Here is a 22038-nt window from a genome sequence, read left to right as displayed (position 1 = left end):
AAATGCCCCTTGAAGTAGCGTAACTGGTTTATCCAGCGTTTACTTGTTACAATTAAGGAATTTTTGTTTGTCCTACATTTATTCCATATAGTTACTCAGAAGTCCATTATATTTCTCTGTCCCAGTTTTTCCAATAAAATATTGACTTACTTGATACTGTGCTTGATCCATTGCAAGTTACATTTTGGATGTATTCTGAGATTAAATGGCTTGTTAATACGTAACCTTTTTTCACCAAGTGCACTTTGAAGCCATAACATTTTTTACAACTCAGAGTATTTTTGGAATGTGGAAATACTACAGAATTTACAGCCTCGTAATAGTGACTAATTACATGGGTGGAGCTTGTTCAGTGTGACAACTGTACACTTGGAAGAATGTTACTTGCACACAGTGTTATTAAAGTTTTGTAATTTATTATCAAAGTAAGAGAGAAGATTTATTTGTATAGACTGACTTTTCTGCCTTGTGCCATATTTGCAATGATGAGCAAGCTCCAATGTATATTCTGCATTTTCCTCTGTGGTAATTGAAGCCTAAAATGCTATGTGACATCTAGGCCAGTAAACAAAGCATCTAATGAACAAAATTTGTTATACCAGCACCCTCATGGGGTGCAGTGATCTTGTCATCACATGCATTAGAGCCTACATGTACCATGGAGGTTAAACCTATGCTATAGACACACAGATTCAAGGCTGTATTTAGCAGCAGATGAACTGGGCAATGATGTGACTTTAAGGCCTCTTGCACACTGCAAGCAAATCAGATTCAGATTCAGATTTTTAATCTGTTTTTACATCCGATTCCGATTCAGATTTTTAATCTTAACTGCATGCTGCGTTTTTTGATCCGTTTTTCTGTTGAATGTATTCAAGGAAAATCGGAAACGGAATCGGAAACGGAATCGGAATCGGAAAACGGATTTGCAGTGTGCAGGGAGCCTAAGGGAGAGGCCACACTTGAGTCAACATAAAATTATGGTGGTTTTTACACTTATTTTTTTTCGTAATGGTACGGGTATTCACGCAGTCCTTGGCCACCATAGACTGCACCAGCTGCCAGTATATGGGAATCGTACGCATGTTGTGATTTTATGCAGCGGGGAATTTTTTTTTTTTTTTTTTAACGTTCAGGTATTGCAAAAAAAAAAATAGTCAGACTTGCAAAGGAACATACGTGTAACTATTGGAAAGCATTGCTTGTGGCCCCAGACTGAATCGCGCCTTTTCTGCTTCTTGTTGGTGATCAAACTAGCAATGCCTGAAGTATAAGCATTATTCTCGGCCTAGTCAGACATCATATAGCATTGTACTATTTAGACTGTTATAGTTATTTGTTAATAGTTAATGTTATGCTGATGAGAGTCGATGCCTACTTGTAGAGCATGGTGATGTTTAATATGGTCTTTAAGTTTCTGGATGGAAGTTTCAAGCCCTTTACTTTGGTAAAAAGAATTGATGTGGCAGTCTCCTAAATTTTTAAAGTAAAGTCCATTGTATTGAAGAGGAATGTGTTTGATTTTTCTCACTGTTTAGAAAAGGAAGACCAGTGTCCCATACCGGAATCCTGGAATGTCGATCAGGGAGTTATAACCAAACTCAAGGAACAGTACAAAAAGGAGCGCAAGGGGAAAAAAGGGGTGAAGAGTAAGTGGAAAACATTGCACTTCCAAATCATCAATCCCACCTCTTTCATATCCTACCTTCCCTTCAAAGCTATTTTTCGTTATTTTCTTTCAATGTTTTCCTCAACCACTTACTCTTTTACTTTGCTGCTCCTCCTTTTTTTTACCTGCTGTTCACCTTTTAACGGGCATTGGAGCTCTTTCACCTGTTAGGAAACTATCTTGTAAATGCCAGCCAAACGTATAAAGATTTTCAGTATTTCTCAGGCTCATTTAGCTCTTACCATAGGTCGATAGTTAATTTTGTAGTCTACTGCTTTTATTTATAATGTATCTGAATCTGAAAAATAAGTAGGACGTGCAAATTTTAGATGCATACAGAATATGTGCCGCTTCATTGTTGTAAGCTTGCTTCAGTTAGTTTAAACACTGCCTAATCTGCAAACTGCAGCTGTTATTTTAGCACGTCAGTTCAATGTTAAATTGAATGAAAAACAATGGCACAAACTATTTTGTTGGCTTCTAGCTTTATGTTGCCATCTATTTTGTTAATGCTGTTTGAAAAATCATGTTAACAAACCTTTATAAAGTCTTGAAACATGATGCATATTCATTGCAGATTGTTGGTTGCTGTCTACATGCACAGGCACCATTTAATTGTCCCGTACCTGCAGACAGCTTAGCCAGATCTATGGAATAGCACCACATTCCCTAAAAATTGTGTATGTCGCCTATATTACCCTAAGTGAGAAATGTTTGTGGTTTTTACATTAGTTTTAACATTTAAAGGCATTTTGCTCTCCACCCAAGTATTCGTAAAATTAGATTTCTATTATTTACCCTTCTGTCTTTCTGAAAATGTTTTGGTCTCTAACTGTTGAAGTAACTATTTTAATGATGCCTAAACCAATCTGACAAGGCGTCAAAAATAATTAAAAACCTAAAATTAGAAATTTGGAAGTTACAAATACCTCCTAGAAGAACAAGAGAAACGATTAGATTTTTTTTCACAATGCTTTTATGGCTTAACTAGCTTCATCAGTGGTAAAAAGTTTGAATGCCACCACAAATATAGTATAAGCTCCTTTTTAACACATTGGGATCTACTAAAAGAGCAGTAAAATTTAGTGCCATTTGCCATTGTGTCATTCAGGAAATACTTCTGTGTGCTCATTCCCTTTTGGAATAATGAAAACAGTTGACCGTAAACTATTATGTACAGGATAGTCATGGCTTAAACAAAAATTGTAGTATATTGTTTCTTCCTGAACTCTGAAACCTATTAATACTGTATATACCATCAGATTTGGTGTACGTGTGATTAAACCAACTTTTGTTTTTGTTTTTCTTTTGCAAATCACTTTTTTACGATATGTGTAGAAACCTAAAACATAGTTAAAAAGAAATGTTGAGCTCTGTCTGCCCGGGAAAAGGAAAGTTTATTTTATTTATTTTTTTGCAATGGTATGCATTGGGTATGCATGACTTTTGTGAGAATATTGCAGTTTAGTTTTATGCTGAAAAATACCTAGTTAAATTTACTTTTTATTTAGCCCAGAGCATATATAATTATACTGCACCAATGTTAAGCACTTGGGGCTTCTGCACTTTTCTTTAATATGGAAAGGTAATATAGTGTCAAATGCTGAACGCCTAAACACCCCACCATCTTTTATTGGTTTTGTAGTCCATGCACTTTATTCAGCATGTGTAGAAGAACTTCATTTTGTGTTCAGGCAGCTAACTTCCTGCTTGGGTGGAGCCGAACCTGTATTATGCTGTGGTGGCTGGGGCTCAGAAGTTATTTCTAATAACCACTCCTGGTGCAAATGTTTTGTGGTCCTTTTAGATATGAGTTGTTGTTTTTTATTTGTGTTGGAGTTCATTGATTAGTTGATGTCCCATAAATCTTTAAATTTAGTCAGGATCCCAGGCCCTGCCCACTTCTTGCACTCACAGATTTCACTACGCACCCATCTTAGTTTTGTACCTGCCAGTCTCGACTACAAAATGATTAAATCCAAGGTACAGAGCTGCAGAAGCTTTGCTTCACACACCACAAAGTGGTACTACAGCAGTCCTATTACTACCTTTGTTTGAGTATATACAGTAAGATGGGCTCTAACATATGTATTTAACCAGATTGACTAGACACACACACGCACACCTACCTCATTAGTACCACTGGCAGGTGAATACTCATTACAGTAGGACCTGTCTAGGGATAGGCTTGATCAGCAACAGCAAGTGAATTTACTGTTTTTGAAGGTGATGTACTGGAAGCAGAAAAACTGGGCAAGCGTATTGATTTCAGCAACTTTCAGAATTACCTAATTGTGATAGATGATTGGGGCAGTTCCTTTTAAATGACCTGTATTTCAGGCAGGGGTCACACTTGTCGGCTTTCGTGCGCGTTTTCTGCACAGAAAAACTGTTTTCAACTGAGAACTCATGTTAATCAATGAGCTAGGTCACACTTGAATGCAGATTTTGCACACAGAAAAAAAAATTGACATCTTGCGCAATTTGTCAGTTTTCTCTATAAATTACATTAGCTGTTGTAAGGTAGAGGTCACACTTGTCTTTCAGTTTTCTGAAAAGTGTAGAAACTGAAAGACAAGTGTGACCCCTGCCTCAAGGTCCTTCTCAGTGTGCAGATGTAAGTACTTACTAATGGTGGTTCTAAGGAAGTGAACATTGGACAAAGCCATTTGTAGAATATCGGCCATACGTCCTATATTTTACTAAAGGAGCCCATAACTGTGCAATTTTTCACTAAATGCGATCTTTCGATGCAATTTCAATGATCTTAACTAATTAGAAGGTAATTATTGATTGTTCACCTTTTACTGAATGATTCTTTCTTCAAATTTGATCACAAAATCCAATTTTTGGATCGATTTTATCCTACTTAGTAATCGACCAAAGTATCGTTCCTTATTGATTGCTTTCATAAATGGCAAATTTTCTATACAATTCAATGGTAAAAATAGCATTGAAAGATCGGATTTGGTGACAAAATTGTACAGTTTATGGGCACCTTAAAGAGGACCCGAGGTGGGTTTGAAGAATGTTATCTGCATACAGAGGCTGGATCTGTCTATACAGCCCAGCCTCTGTTGCTATCCCAAACCCCCCTAAGGTCCCCCTGCACTCTGCAATCCCTCATAAATCACAGCCTCACTGTTGATACACAGCGTGTCGCAGCGGGCTGTGTTTATCTCTATAGTGTCAGTCTGCTGCTCTCCCCGCCTCCTGCAGAACTCCTGTCCCAGCCTGCGTCCCTTCCCTCCCCGCTGATTAGAGGGAAGGGACGGGGGCAGGGACCGGAGCTCTGCAGGAGGTGGGGGAGCAGCCGAGACTGACATTACAGATGTAAACACAGCCCTGCACAGCGCGGCTGGGATTTGTGTCTGATTGCAGAGTGCAGGGATAGCAACAGAGGCCAGGCTGTATAGGCAGATCCAGCCACTGTATGCAGATAACATTCTTCAAACAATATAGCCTCTACTGTAAACCCTACACCTAAAACTAACCATCCTTTACATTTAAAAAAAAAACTGCTTCTGCTATTGCACCCAAAATATGCACTGGGCTCCCAAATTACCTGCCTCACTAAGGACACCTAAGGGGGGACACCTAGCAACAGTCATAGGTGCCCAAGTCTCATTGAAACCCATTGGAAGTGAAGGCTGTACTGTTTTGTTCAGACCCATAGAAGAACTATTGTAACACAGATGGTTTAAACACATAATACTGGCTGGAGAAAGAGGTGACTAAACATGTGGTGCACTGCAGCTTAATGCGTATGGGGCTGTGTAGCCTGAGGCTAGCCAGAGTTCTCATATTGACTGTCCATGGCCGGAATTGCCTACAGTGCCTACAGGCATTTTCGAGTTAAAACTGGACCTTGGAGCAAATAAAGGAGATTGCTGATCTGTTGAAGCACATTTTATTTGGATCCCACAATAGGCTAGAAATGTTTTTCTGTGACATGTTTTGGAAAAACAAGTCTAATTCATGGAGAACCCCACCTTACAACTCGTAGATCTGCTGCAAACGTCTTGGTGCCCTTAAAAAGTCAAGAGGAATTTGCCTAAAAGGGTCAGAGCTGTTTTGATGGCATAAAGGAAGCCTACCCGAAGTCAGGTAGGTATCAGACGAGAGGCGCTAGGTGCTCTAAAACCCCCAGCAAATCAAAAGACGTGCCACCTCCTGATAAGCACATTCTAATCCTTAACTAGAAAGACAAACTTTCTTGCAAGGCAGAACAGCGGTCAACCTCTCTGCACTGGCAACATCCCTCATCCAATGTCAGCAACTTGAATATGCCCTCTGCTTTTTCTAATTGAGGAGCCAAGGTCAGGCAGGTGTTTTTAATGTCCTAGCTGACCAGTGTCCTGATCTTTTTGATCCCTGGAGCGAACTGAAGGCATATACAATAGAAACAAATCTAGCTTGTACTTAATTAGGAAATCATTGTATAACACAGCCTACTAAGGCTCAATGATGGATACTTTCTTGAACAATGCAGTCTTTAAAGTTTTTATAAATCTGCTACGCATCTCCAATTTTATTCCAATTTTAGCAGAAAACTAGTGGAAACTAAATAGTGGAATGTAATTGAGGAGGAGTGTTCAAATGCAGATTTTTATTTAAGTACAATAAATAAATAATAAAAATCTGTCATGTTCTGCCAAGTATTGTACTGCTTGAGAGCACAACTATTGCTCTGTCACTTGATTTACTATGAAATCCATCAAATGTTGTTACAACTCCCCATCCCTTTATCGATTGGTTTGCTGTCCAAAACCAACCAAATCTTTTTAATCTCTGATAGACGAGTGCAAGTATTTTAAGGAAGTTTAGGCCAAATGATCTTTTGCCTAATTTAGTTCATAGATATGTCTGGCTTAACCTTTGGAGCTAGCTGAGTAAAGACAAGACTACAGTGATGTGATGCTGCTTTTTCTCCCATCTTTCCACATACTAGAGGCAGGTCTGTGAACAGTTCATCTTAACAACCTAAAGAAAAGTAACTTTAGGGTGCCATCTTTTCAGTGTGGCCAGTCAGTCTTCAAGTTGCTAGTGCACACACCTCTAAATAGTGGAATGTAATTGAGGAGGAGTGTACTATGCAAATGTATGCACTACGCAGAGTACCTCACTTCAGTGATATGGTTTAAATGATTGGCAAGTCCATTGCCCTTTAGCCTCTATTCCACTCTGAGAAAGCCTCGTAAGCAGGGTGAAATGCATCAGTGGGCAGGGCTGAGTGAGCTCTTGTGATCTTTGGCTCTTCTGAAAGCTGACTTTATTTGAGCACCCCATTGGTAACCGATCTACAGAGTTGGAGTGGACACAGAATACAGTGAGCGGCACGAGATCCACAAAGCTTCAGGAAGGAAAACCCTGAATGGGAACCATGAGCTACAAAGTTTACTACATGTACTCCAGGATTAGTCAACACAGCTGTGTAAAATGTATGCACACAAGTTCCTAAGAGTTATTGGACGTAATACATACTAATAATACATACTAAACAGTAGAGCCAATTATGAGCTAGAATATTTGAAGCAAAATGCAAATGTTATACAGGTCCTGGGAGCATTTATAAATATCAAAAATGTCAGTGATCCCTAGAGGCCTCAATGGTGGGTTATCTAATTACATACTTCAAGGCAGCAGTGGAGACTTGCATAAGCAAGAGCTGCGTGCTCTCTGAAAAAGCCTTCAGGAGGTTGATTACGTTGGATTGAAGTATGCTCACTTAAATATTTTTAATGGGGTTCATTTTTTATATTGTCATTGCATATTTATTATGCGAAAATTGTAATATAGATTTGTTTACTTTCACAAGTAGCAACTCTGGTAATCAAGTATACTAGTGTCCTAATACATGGCTAGCAGCTCCCCTTTATAGTGTGGTGCGTACATTTAAACTGGCGGTTGAGCAGGGCGGAGTTTGCAAACTTATTACAGAAGCCCAACCGCACCGCCACTGACCCAGGACACAGGTGCACATAAGCAAGCGTCGTATTGGTGTGAAATGGCTGTAGTGCCGTCCTTCATCCCCTGGTCACCTTCACAAGGCATCAATGCAGGTTTGAATTATCCTGTTTGTATGTTTGAAAATATGGAACTGTCATTCATGTAGTCATTGCTGAAGCATGAAATAAAGCGCTTAAAGGGATAGTGCCTGGACTGCCTCTCTGTACCAAGTACAATTAAACTGGTTTGCCGCTCCAGCATTCAGTGGCAATTTGCCTTGGAGGTGGACAGAGACTGAAATCTGTTAGAAGATGTGCATTTAGCAGTCACTATATAGTTCTTCAAGAGAACTTTACAAGCTGGTAAAGTGTAGTTTAATTTTTGCTTGCAGCCTACCCTATTGCTTAATGAGACTGTAAATCTGTTATGCTTTAAAATAAAAAACACTGGGTATGCTCTAACCCTGACAGTATGATGGAATATTCTTTTATTTGGTGGGGCCTAACATGACAAAGCTGAATAGTTTATATGTCATTACCATCCCTTTATGCTGGTTTAAGCCAATTTTCTTTAAAGTAATTCTATTAATAAATTTGAACAGTTGGCAGCTGCATCCACTAAGGGCATGCTCAGTAGGCCACCTTGAAGTGTTAGGGATTCTTGCTCAAGGACTCCTTACTGTATAGGTACTGGCTTACTGAATGGGTATTAAAGTGGACTTAAAGCTTGCAGTAGGCAACCAATGGGCACTAGTGCGCCTACTACATGGTTGTTGCCTTTTTGTGTCAATGTTCTTGATTTGTGAATACCCCCCATACTTTAAAGTGTACCTGAGGCGACGGGAAAAGCCCCTGGTATGTATAAAATGTTTGTTTCCCGCCGTCTTGGGTACGCTTTAAGCTTCTACTACAGCAGACAGGGAGTCCAATAGCAAGGGTATCTGCTGAGCAAATGAGTTTGTTCGGTATTACTAATGTGCATGGCAGTTCCTGAGAATACTGAGCAGTGTAATGTCTGTAGTTAGATATAATTATAATACTGTTCATGTATATGCATTTCATTAATGCATGTGTTTGAGAGCCCATCTTCTTTGCAGTGTTTGTAGCAGTATTCTCCTTCATTGAACAGGGTAGCACATTCTGCAGTCCAGAAAAATACATTTAATTTATGCTTGTGTTTGACACAAAGCATACATAACTTCTTCAAAGTGTCTGTTTAAGTAAGCTGTAAATTTGATGAATTTCAGTATGTTCTGGTGTCCAAAAAAGCATGCAGTGCAGCATTGTCGCCCAGTTTACAGAAATGCAACAGATGTCTCTGTTTAATAAAAGCTTTGAATATGAGAAATGCATCAGATATGTCAAGGAGCCCATGCAAAAGCATGGCCATGTTGCGTATGCCCGTTGTGTATAGGCGGCGCCCTACATTACCACTCAGAGCACACAGTGTGATAGGGTCTATGTTTGTCATTCTTCATTTGTTCAGTTGACTTTATGGGGCTGACAAGGACTTTTGAAATGTTCCCATGTGACCCATGTCTCTGAAACTCATATTCAGCCTTTCTAGAAAATGTCTTGATTAATATATAAAATGGTTTCTAAGGTTCATGCCCAAGTTTACATTAACACCTAAAGTTTTGACATTGATTGTAGGTTTTCTTTTACTCTGTCAGATTCTTAGTAAGTTGATTTTTAACCTGCTTTCCTCATACCGGTTTCTTGTTACTAGGTAACATGTAAAGCATTATGCAGGTCTTGCCTATCGTTTTTTTTTTTGTTTTGTTTTGTTTTTATGGGCTCTGTTTGCTGCATCTGTGAAGCAATGCATGATTTATTCATACTGCTTCCCCTTTGACATGGACCATTGGCGGTTTGGCACCATCATCCACTCATGCATTAAGGGCTTCTTCAGTTCTGGACCTCATCATTTGTTGTCGGAGTTCTGGAGGAGAGCACATGCTTCTTCTCACTCATTGCTAGCATTTCCTAAATCAATAAATAAATGTGTCCATACGTTTCTGAATCTATTCATAAACACAATTACAGAAGAACATAATACTGAAGATCTTTTGATTTATTGATCTAGGAAATGCGTTGCCAGTGGGTAGATTTTCCATTTCTTAAAGAACCTTTTGTCCCTAAACTTACAACAGGAAAAACCTCAGAAGAAATGTCTCAGCCTGTGTCCCACATAAAACAATCAAAACAGGGATGTGGGAGCATGTTGGAGAAGAGCTCAGGTAAGAGCCAAAATAAGTGCAAGGATGATATACCTAAGGTAAAAGAGAAGTCTTATCCTTTTTAACAGGTGTACTGGTTACATCATTGTATGCGTACTTGATATTTACTATTGAATGCCATGTTAGTGTTTGAGCTTTTTTTTTTTTTTTTTTTTTTTTTTGTTAAGGTTATGTATGGTTAAGGCCATATTTCAATATTTATAAACTTCCCAAACTTCCTTTTAAATGATTTTTTAATGTTGAGACGAGTTGTGTATCTTCACCAGACTTGCTCCTGGGCTCTGAGCGGTTAGTCTGGGTTATGCTCTCCTTCCACAACGTTCTACTCTACAGGAACCTGAGTCTGCTTGGGCCACACCCATCCCATAAGCCATTACAAGAGGCAGAGCTGGGTTGTTTTACTGCTTTTTTAAAGTTATAAAGCTTCATTTTCTGGCTGAGAGGTGCTGAGAGTTGTCGAATTAGTGGAGTTTGACATTAAGTAAATCATTCTATATTTGTATTCCTAGTTAGTTATGGTCAATGAGATGCAAATATTTCTGGGTTCGTGCAGGATTATGTACATATTTATGCAGATATATGCAGCTTGAAAATTGACCCATAACGTCCCACCCAAAGTCATTGGTCCATTTTCAAACTGCATATATTTGCATAAAAATTTACCTAATTCTTCATGAATGCAGAAATATTTGCATCTCATTTATCATCCCTATTCATAAAGATTTTTTCTGTTCTTAATGTAGTGGGTTCATTTGTTTCTAATTTACAGTAAACCAATGTTAACAATTCTAAAATATAAAAGGTTCATGTATGCATCTAAATGTTGTCTGCTCCCGCTTTCCTTTTCTTGTGGTTAGGGCCCAACCGATCGAAACTTCAAGACATGCTGGCAAATCTTCGAGATGTGGATGAACTGCCATCATTACAGCCTTCTGTAGTATCATCATCCCGGCCGGCAAGCTCACGGCTCAGTGAACAGGAAATAAACCGAACAGATGAAGGTAACCCCCCCCCCCCCCTTGTTTATTTACTCCCTGTGTTAAACAAATGCATTACAGGTCATGCCATGTGTGTGGTAAGAAATTGTCACAAGTTATACACTGTTTATAATAATATGGATCTCACACCTCCCGAACCACTGGAATGCAATGATGTCCCCTTGTTAATGGTACAGAGCCACAATAATCCAACATGCACACAGACTTTTGGATTGATTGATCCTCGTCAGTGCATGGCATGGATTAATGTGGCTGGATTAATGTGACACATAATTGCATTCCATCGGTTAGCTTAAAGGGACAACAAACAATGATTTGCATAATCAGCAGTGATGCATCATGGGAGACCTCATATGCTCACTCCAATCTGAATAATCGTAAATACCTTCTGTTTTAGGAAGACAAACGTTTGTTTTGCATAACATTTTAGTAAAAGGGCTGTTTGGTCCTTTCTAGCGTCTTACACACTCCTCGGAGTTCTGGTTCACCATAAGCTTGCTTGGTAATCTGTAACTGGTTATTATTCAAAGACAAAGTAGCTGCCTAAATCTTCTAACAGATTTTGAGGAAGCCTAGTTGGAGTGTTACGAGGATTTTGATACCTTTGTTGGATATTTCTCGCTGCTGCTTAGGCTGTTAAAGTGGACTTATTCTGTATCCAGTAAAGTTAACTACACATATTGAATAGTCCAAAGGGAAGTACACCTAAAATGCATGGGCATTGCACTCTACATAGCCGAGTGTCTTCCAGTCACTGCTAAAGCCACAGACCATGCTTTCACACCTATTACATATGCATTAACATGAATTCCATTCCACAAGAATTTACCTTATGTATTATACTTTTGTGGTCTTACTTGTGTGCTCTAAGGCTGAGGTTTCAAAGTTTATTTGAAAGCACTGGTTCAACCCAGAAAGGGAGTTCGAAACTAATTTTATAGTTTTATTAAAGGGGCATACCCCACACAGAATTTAAAAACCTTTAATAACTTATAAAAAAAATACTGCCCGCAGTTTCAGTGGATTGCATCAATTAAGGGCAATATATCTGTGAATAAAAAAACCTGACAAGGACAAGCAAAATTAGAGGTTTCAAACGTGCAATTCATATAAATCAAGTGCTTGAGCAGAAATAGTTAGCAATTAGGTAAATATATACATAGACCTCAGGAGGGATAATTGAATACCCAATAAACAGGGTGCCCTAATGCATCAGAATAGCAACATTTATATAGCTTCATATGTATGTGTTTGAAGTGTATACCATGCGTGGATGGTAGAGGATACTTGAATGGGGACAGGAAGTACTTATTTTTGCTAGAGACAGAGTTCAGCGATTAAAGTTTAACCTGCTGAGCGGTCTGGACGAGCTCAGCTCGTCCAGTACCGCCGGAGCCTGCCGCTCAGGCCCTGCTGGGCCGATTTGGCTCAAATAAAAAGCAGCACACGCAGCCGGCACTTTGCCAGCCGCGTGTGCTACCTGATCGCCGCTGCGGCGCGGCGATCTGCCGCATGCGGCGGCGAAAGAGGGTCCCCCCCAGCCGCCTGAGCCCAGCGTAGCCGGAACAAAAAGTTCCGGCCAGCGCTAAGGGCTGGATCGGAGGCGGCTGACGTCCATGACGTCACTCCGCTCGTCGCCATGGCGACGAGGTAAGCAAAACACGGAAGGCCGCTCATTGCGATCAGAAGAACGCATCCGGAGCGCCCTCTAGTGGGCTTTCATGCAGCCAACTTTCAGTTGGCTGCATGAAATGGTTTTTTTATTAAAAAAAAAACCCTCCCGCAGCCTCCCTGGCGATCTCAATAGAACGCCGGGGTGGTTAATCCATATGTCATACGTCACACCATACAGATAGGAAAAAATAGATACTATATCAGACCAAATGCCCCAGATGCCGTGTGGGTGTCTGGACATACTTCCACATGTTTTGGAGTTGTCCCGAGTTCAGTAAATATTGGGCGGAAATTGGAACAACCATATATTTTACTCTCCAAAACTGCATTGTTGGGACCAATGAGAAAGGATGGTATGCCTAAATATGTGTACTGTGATTTTATATTTTGTCATGTAGCAAAAAAGATTTTGCTACTCTGAAACCAATCCATGGCACCGACAAAGGAGGAATGGATAAAGGCAGTCAAAAAGATGCTAGCAAAATCACTAACCTTTTGGAAAGCAATTTTCCTGTGAGGATAGCGATTGTGATTCTTTAAAATTCTTGAAATGCAAATGCTCCAAAATTCCTAAAAACAAATGCTGCGTGCACCATGTTTGCTATTTCAGGAAATTGATTGCGATTGCTACAATGTAAACACATGAAAATGTATCACTTAAAAAGGGGGTATATTTAGCACTTGCTTTATATGAATTGCAGGTTTGCAACCTCTGTGAATTTACACTTGATGTACTATGCCACTTAAGTTACTGATTGAGTATCAAATCATCCCTCCTGAGTTTTATAAATTTATCTAATTGCCATTTATCTTGAGGACTGGCTTTATATGAACTGCACATTATAACTTTTTTTGTACAATACTTTTGCTCATCCTTGTTGGCTATTTTTCCAGTAACCTCCGGGACAGGTCCACCATGAGACGACATAGGCTCCTCCCAGGAACAGGAAACGTCCAAATTGAGTACTCTATACATTTTAACTGACACCCCCATTCACCAGTTGACGTTTCCTGTTCTAGGGAACAAGAGTGAGTGACAAAATGGGTGGTCCTGAGCCTCCGGAGGGTTGGCTGGATGTTGCCCATAATGGCGGCGCCCTTGTGGCGTACTTCCGCTTTTACGTGACGACACTTCCGGTCGCGTGGGTGAAGAGACGCCAGAAACCCGCTTGGCTCGGCATTTCCTTTGGAGAGCGGAGCGGGATGGACGCTAAGCAGGAACCAGGAAAAGTAAGATCAGTGGAGGCTTGGTGACCTTGATGGTATGAGCCGTACGCCTTAAGCCGTGTTTATGCTGAGGTCTGTCTTTGTAACATAGTACTTTCAGCAGCAAGTATAGTCGTCTGCTTAGCGTCTTTTCTGAGATCTGTTTGTTTGACTATGATATATTGCTAGAAGAGTACTTTCATCTAGCGTCTGTCTGAGGTCTGTCGAGTTATTACCCCTTATCTATAAGTGTCTTATCCTCTATATGCATGTTATATATACAGCAATTGTATATACGTGTCTATATGTAATACATTATATCTGTATAGGTATTTATGTATTAATATATGCAATAAAAGTGAGAATTGGCTCTTGGGTGCATGAAAAGGATAAAATCTTTTATTCTCATGTATCAAAAATATCAAACAACATCCAAAAAAATGTCTGTGCAAAACACCACTAAATATAGAATAACCCCCATAAAAATTACTCCTCATAAACCCTCCAACCACATAGGGGCTGCAGTCCCCTAAAAAAGCTTAGGAACCCGCACCATGAGCTGCTTAATGATGGTGCCACTGTAGCAGATAGAAAAAGTCAAGTCCAGCAGATGTTGAGCAGTTAGAAGCCAGCCATTGCAAGCAAAAGGACAAATAAAGTTCTTGGTTAGTAATCCTGAAGCATGTGAAAAACGCTGGAGAATGGATAAAATAGCAGCATCACAGGAAAACATGTAAGCTGGAAGCAAATAGAGGGCATTCGGATCCTCAGATAGCATGCATTATTGGTAATCAATGTATCAAAGAGATAATATGCCACAAGCATCACAGGGAAACATGCAAGCTGGAAGCAAATGGAGGGCATTCAGATCCTCAGATGGCATGCAATGTTGGTAATCAATGTAGCAAACAGGCGATATGCAACAAGCATGTGATGGCCAACAGTCCCCCAATCGCAGGGTAAACGCCAATAGAACAAAACAGAAGATCTTTCACAAAGATGGATCTGTGGCGGATGCACTGTAAAGTCCCTCAATCGCAGGGCATGTGCACATGATCAGATGTATGTAAACATGGCATGGTATTCCCTCATAATTACCAGATGACAATGGTGGAATCCGGAATCCGAAGATCAGTATGAATGTGCAAGAACTCCCCTGTATCTGCTGCAAAGGTGGCCCGGAGGTCGAGATGCTGGATGACCGTGGGGCCCAAGAGGTGTAGGTTCCAGAGGTTGGAGGGAATAGAGGAGGTCTACGCTGTGGTTATTACTAACCAAGAACTTTATTTGTCCTTTTGCTTGCAATGGCTGGCTTCTAACTGCTCAACATCTGCTGGACTTGACTTTTTCTATCTGCTACAGTGGCACCATCATTAAGCAGCTCATGGTGCGGGTTCCTAAGCTTTTTTAGGGGACTGCAGCCCCTATGTGGTTGGAGGGTTTATGAGGAGTAATTTTTATGGGGGTTATTCTATATTTAGTGGTGTTTTGCACAGACATTATTTTTTTGGATGTTGTTTGATATTTTTGATATATGAGAATAAAAGATTTTATCCTTTTCATGCACCCAAGAGCCAATTCTCACTTTTATTGCATATATTACTTCATTACGTTGGCATGGGCATGACAAGGAAATTTATGAGCTTTTCCATTCTATGACATTAATATGTTACTTCATTCCCATTTGACGCTGCCCTACATTACTGAGACATTTCTATACACAGGTATTTATGTATACGGGCTGGTATACAGTATTATGGCAGGATGATATCAGATTATGTATGTTGGATGTGTTCCAGTATATAGATATTTATATAGATACTTATATAGGATTGATGGATTCCCTATGTTTTTAATATCAGTCTCTGTTATATCTGATATAATGCTACAGATCCTCAATATTGCATATAGTTTAGTAGGTTTATTTCAAACTAGGCAATTATTGATGCTCTTGTCTGGGTGTTGGGTTTCTTTATCACTCTATGACAGAGGTTCACCTGAGTGTCTTTTTTACTATCACAGGGCTATAGGTGACGCTGTCTTTTTTTATATGTTTTATTATAGGGCACAGACTCTACTGACCCTTCAATGCCAAGAAGGCGGTGCCCGCTCTGTGACACAAAACTTGCCCATACTTATACCAGACAATTCTGTCAACCCCGCCTAGTTAAATTGATTCAGGAACAGTCAGGAAGGGGTTACAGAAAGAAATTAGATCAGCTATGAAACCGGAAATGGCTGATACAATTAAATCCTTTAACAAGTCCCTATCAGAAGCAGTTAATCCAGCAGCTGAAGCATTAGGTGCATCCGCTAGTACAGCAACTATTACAGCTCCTGAATACTGATAATGTACAGCCAGATTCTTCAATTAAACATAAAAATAAATCTAATAAGAGTGGTCTCCTTATCAGAGAAGGAGGCTATGGAGGACGATGACGATAATGAGGGTGATGATGAATCTGATGCATCTTTAGTTAAAGAGAAACTCCGACCAAGAATTTAACTTTATCCCAATCAGTAGCTGATACCCCCTTTTACATGACAAATCTATTGCATTTCACAAACAGACCATCAGGGGGCGCTGTATGACTGATATTGTGGTGAAACCCCTCCCACAAGAAGCTCTGAGTACCGCGGTACTCTGGGCAAACTGCCACAATGTAACAATGTTCACAGACAGGAAATGGCTGTTTACAGCTGTCTGTAACAGCCAGAACAGCTAGAAACCGCTACATAACCTGCCAGAAGTAAAAATGTCACCATGTAATACATGTCAGAATGTGAATCTGGGAGAGGAAAGATTTTACAATGAGCAAACACTGACTAAATCATTTATACATAATTATTGTTAAAATGAAGCACTTTTTTTATTACATTATTTTCACTGTAATTCCTCTTTAAGAGTGGAGATCCAATCAGATCCTAAGAAGATTTCGAGATTTAGATTTCCAGCTGATGAGACTAAAGAGCTCATTTTAGCCATAAACAATACTCTTAAGATTGAACCAAAAAAGGCAGAAGTAGTATCGATACATGACAAATTATATCCAGGAATGGAACCACTTACGGTATATTTCCTGTGCATAGATCCACTAAAAATACTAAAAAAATTAGTCAATGGAAATATCCTGATAGGAAATGATTCATGTCCAAAGGTTTTATTAAAAGATTTCCTTTTTCAGAAGGGGATGTGAAGACATGGGATCGTTGTCCCAGATTAGACACAGCATTTTCACAGGTGAATAAGGACAACGAGTTAGCATTTGAGGATTTGGGACACCTCAAGGATCCACAGGATAAGAGAGTCGAATTTGCTAAAGAAGGCCTGGTCCTCAGCTGGCACTAACTTTACACCTGCAGCAGCTACTACTTGTGTGGCTAGAGTATTGGCCCTGTGGGTAAAGAAGGTCAAGGAAAATGTTGAGAGGCGCATCTAAGAAGGAGATTTTAGAGTCACTGGACGTGGTATCCAAGGCTGCAGATTATATTACCGATGCAGCAGCAGAAAGTATTAGAGTAAATGCTAGAACAAGTGCATTAATTAACACGGCTAGACGTAATCTATGGATAAAGAACTGGGATGGCAGTCAGGCCTCTAAGGCTAGAGTGTGTAATATACTTTTTGATGGAGAGTTACTTTTTGGAGCCCAACTAGATGAAATACTGGAAAGAACATCCGATAGGAAAAAGGCTTTCCAAAAAAGAAATTTATTCAGAATAAGAAATGTTTCAGAAGAAACAGACAAGAGAATAGGGAGAAACCTATTAATAGGGAAGGAGTGAAAAAAAATTTTCCTTTTCGTAACACAGAGAAAAAAAGTGACGCCAGAGAAAAAGTTGGGGGTCGGCTTATACAATACTATTCCCAATGGTCGAAGATCACGAATAACGATTTCATTCTCAATCTGATAAGACAAGGGTGCAAGATTCAGTTTCAGTCCTTACCAAGTAGCAGGTTCATATCAACTCCTCATCCAAGAGACAAAGAAAGGAAACTTGCGCTGGAAGACATAATAGAAAATATGGTGAAGGAAGAGGTAGTGGTCCCTGTTCCTCAAAAAAACAGCGGCACAAGGGATTTTATTAGAGGATTTTCTTGGTAAGAAAACGGACAGGAAAATTCAGGTTAATCCTCAATCTCAAACCCTTAAATCCCTTTGTATCTTATCAAAGATTCACGATGGAATCAATTTTTTTCTGTAAGAAACTTACTGGCCCCCGGATGTGTAATGACGAATATCGACCTAAGGGATGCGTACTGGCACATCCCAATAAAAGATTCATCCCAGAGATTCCTAAGATTTGCGATAAGGAAGAAGAAATCCGTTCAACACTTTCAGTTCAAGGTCTTACCATTCGGAATATCGTCAGCTCCCCGAACATTCTCAAAAGTAATGGGAGAAGTGATAAAAGACTTTCACACAAATGGAATACTGGTTATTCCTTATCTGGACGACCTTCTGGTTGTGGCGGAGTCACACAAACAAGCGGAGGATCACACAAAGATGGTTCTACAGCAGTTACAGGATCTGGGATGGATGATAAACTGGGACAAATTCAGTTCTTCAGCCAACATCAAGAATACAATTCCTAGGGGTCTTGATGGATACAAAGACTGTATCTGACGGAGGAAAAAGTGTCAAAAACAAAAAGAATTATTAGATTGCAAAAGACCCACCATGTCAGTAAGAGAGATCATGAAGGTATTAGGATTTCTAACATCAACATCTCCAGCTGTCCAGTGGGCTCTAATGCACACAAGAAGTCTACAGTTTTGGATGATGGAAAACTGGAGCAAAAAAACATGAGGATCTAGAAAAAGTAGTAAGGTTACCAGAAGCAGTACTGAGGTCACTAGATTGGTGGTTGACAAGAAAAGTTCTCACAGAGGTCAGACTATGGAGTTGTCCCACACAGAGAGTACTTACCACATACGTGAGCCTACTCAGATGGGGGGTACATTTAGAGGGAAAAGTGCTTCAGGGTCTTTGGCCAAGAACAGTGAGAGATCAGTCCTCAAATTACAGAGAACTAAGAGCAATAAGGGAATCTGATACAGTCGTTGCACCAAGTAAAAGGACATGTTCAGATCAGGACCGACAACACCACAGCAGTGGCATACATAAATAGTCAAGGTTGAACAAGATCAAGGAAGCTTCTAGATCTGTCGATGGAAATATTGATGTTAGCAGAGGAAAATCTCCTATCATTATCGGCGATTCATCTGAAGGAATCCCTAAACAACATGGCGGACTTTCTAAGATATTCAGTCTTAGTCAAGAAGTGGGGTCGTCCTCACATAGACCTATTTGCAAACAAAGAAAACACAAAATGCAAAAGCTTTTACTCGCTGAATCCCAGGGAGGGAGCAGAGGCAGTGGATGCACTCAGCCAAAATTGGATATTCAAGAAAGCTTAGGCATTCCCTCCGATTCAATTAATACCTCGGGTATTACAGAAACGAATAGTCAAGCACTACGATAATCATGATAACCCCAGACTGGCCACGAAGAAGCTGGTATCCAATACTTCTAAAAACGAGACTGGATGGTCCATGGAGACTTCCACAGAAAGTCAGTAGGTCTCCTCTAAGGAAGAGGGGCCTTACAGAAAGTGTGATTACTACATTATTAGACTGTAGAAAGAAAGGCACTTGTAAAATATACAGTAATGTGAAAAACTATTTGCCCCCTTCCTGATTTCTTATTCTTTTGCATGTTTGTCACACTTAAATGTTAAAGTTCATCAAAAAAAAAGTTAACTATTAGTCAAAGATAACATAATTGAACACAAAATGCAGTTTTAAATTATGGTTTTTATTTAGTGAGAAAAAAACCTCAAAACCTACACGGCCCTGTGTGAAAAAGAAATTGCCCCCTGAACCTAATAACTGGTTGGGCCACCCTAAGCAGCAATAACTGCAATCAAGCGTTTGCGATAACTTGCAACGAGTCTTTTACAGCGCTCTGGAGGAATTTTGGCCCACTCATCTTTGCAGAATTGTTGTAATTCAGCTTTATTTGAGGGTTCTCTAGCATGCACCGCCTTTTTTAAGGTCATGCCACAACATCTCAACTAGGCCACTCCAAAGTCTTTATTTTGTTTTTCTTCAACCATTCAGAGGTGGATTTGCTGGTGTGTTTTGGGTCATTGTCCTGCTGCAGCACCCAAGATCGCTTCAGCTTGAGTTGACGAACAGATGGCCGGACATTCTCCTTCAGGATTTTTTGGTAGACAGTAGAATTCATGGTTCCATCTATCACAGCAAGCCTTCCAGGTCCTGAAGCAGCAAAACGACCCCAGACCATCACACTACCACCACCATATTTTACTGTTGGTATGATGTTCTTTTGCTGAAATGCTGTTACTTCTACGCCAGATGTAACGGGACACGCACCTTCCAAAAAGTTCAACTTTTGTCTCGTCGGTCCACAAGGTATTTTCCCAAAAGTCTTGGCAATCATTGAGATGTTTTTTGGCAAAATTGAGACGAGCCTTAATGTTGTTTTTGCTTAAGTGGTTTGCGCCTTGGACATCTGCCATGCAGGCCGTTATTGCTAAGTCTCTTTCTTATGGTGGAGTCGAGAACACTTACCTTAATTGAGGCAAGTGAGGCCTGCAGTTCTTTAGATTTTGTCCTGGGGTCTTTTGTGGTCTCTCGGATGAGTTTTCTCTGCACTCTTGGGGTAATTTTGCTCGGCCTGACACTCCTGGGAAGGTTCATCACTGTTCCATGTTTTTGCCATTTGTGGATAATGGCTCTCACTGTGGTTCGCTGGAGTCCCAAAGGTTTAGAAATGGCTATAACCTTTACCAGACTGATCTCAATTACTTTTGTTCTCATTTGTTCCTAAATTTCTTTGGATCTTGGCATGATGTCTAGCTTTTGAGGTGCTTTTGGTCTACTTCTCTGTGTCAGCTCCTATTTAAGTGATTTCTTGATTGAAACAGGTGTGGCAGTAATCAGGCCTGGGGGTGACTACAGAAATTGAACTCAGGTGTGATAAACCACAGTTAAGTTCTTTTTTTAACAAGGGGGGGCAATCACTTTTTCACACAGGGCCATGTAGATTTGGAGGTTTTTTTCCCTCACTAAATAATAAAAACCATCATTTAAAACTGCATTTTGTGTTCAATTATGTTATCTTTGACTAATAGTTAACAGTTTTTGATGAGCAGAAACATTTAAGTGTGACAAACATGCAAAAGAATAAGAAATCAGGAAGGGGGCAAATAGTTTTTCACGTCACTGGATCTAAAATGTTGGAAGACTTTTAATATGTGGCAAAAGCAGTCAGGATTTTCAGTGGATACTATTCCTATGGTATTAGAGTTCCTACAGGATGGAATGGCGAAGATTATAGCTCTCAGTACCTTGAAAGTTCAGGTGGCTGTTTTATCAACCTTTTTGAATGTAAGGGTAGCAAATTCAATTTTTTAGGTCTATAGAAAGAAAGAAACCAATGATGGCTAAGAAAATTCCCAGTTGGGATTTATCTTTAATATTGGGTGTGGTAAAAAAGGAACCTTTCGAACCACTACAAGACATTTCCTTGAAATGAACAATGAAGACAATATTTGTAATAGCCATTACATCAGCCAGAAGAGTGAATGAACTGGAGGCTCTGTTGTGATGAACCTTTCTGTATTTTCTTCAATGATAAAGTAATTCTGAAAACGTGTGAAGAATTCCTACCGAAGGTGTCTACAAAGTTTCACAGATCTCAGGAAATTGTATTACCTTCATATAATGCAGAACCAGAATTGGATGTCAAAAGATGCTTGACGTATTTGGAATCAGTGGCAGATATTAAAAGATCTAGACCTTTTTTTTATAAATACTACAGGTGCTGCTAAGGGCATGGAAATGTCTAAAAGAACAATAGCAAAATGGATAAAACTATGCATAGAAGAAGCTTATAAGTTGACAGGTTCTAACCTATCAGGCACAGTGAGGGCCCATTCTACTAGGGCAGCAACCACTTAACGGGCTTACAGAGCGGGTGCTACGCCGGAAGAAATTTGTAGAGCGGCTAGGTGGACAAGCCTTGGCCCCTTCTCAAGACATTACAGGATGAATCTGATGTCTGCAAGACAACAGTCTTTTGGAAGAAAAGTTCTGCAGGCAGCTAACCCACCCTAAAATGGTAAGATTCTTGCATATCTTCTCATGGTAGACCTGTCCTGGAGGTTACTGGAAAAACCCTATGTTAGTTACCTGGTAACTCCATTTCTAGTAACCTCCAGGACAGGTCCGTAACCCACCCTAATAAAATGTTATATGTTGTATATGTGATAAT

The 22038-nt window shown here is 39.9% G+C and overlaps 1 protein-coding gene across 3 annotated transcripts in view; it reads left to right on the top strand.

Annotated features, from left to right (window-relative positions):
* The window catches only part of STRN (striatin), a 176845-nt gene that overhangs the window by 111516 nt on the left and 43291 nt on the right, over positions 1 to 22038 (top strand). For 2 of the 3 annotated variants that reach the window (XR_011019406.1, XM_068231972.1), the window contains exons 8-9: positions 1539 to 1649; positions 10715 to 10858. Coding sequence is in view for 2 of the 3 variants with exons in the window: in XM_068231972.1 (XP_068088073.1) it covers positions 1539 to 1649; positions 10715 to 10858 (255 nt within the window). In the remaining variant the exon portion in view is untranslated. The remainder of the gene's footprint in view (positions 1 to 1538; positions 1650 to 10714; positions 10859 to 22038) is intronic. The other variant, XM_068231973.1, reaches the window with a different exon arrangement.

Source organism: Hyperolius riggenbachi, chromosome 4 (genome assembly GCF_040937935.1).
Source record: "Hyperolius riggenbachi isolate aHypRig1 chromosome 4, aHypRig1.pri, whole genome shotgun sequence".
Taxonomy (NCBI): Eukaryota; Metazoa; Chordata; class Amphibia; order Anura; family Hyperoliidae; genus Hyperolius; species Hyperolius riggenbachi.
This window is presented reverse-complemented; position numbering and strand designations above follow the sequence as displayed.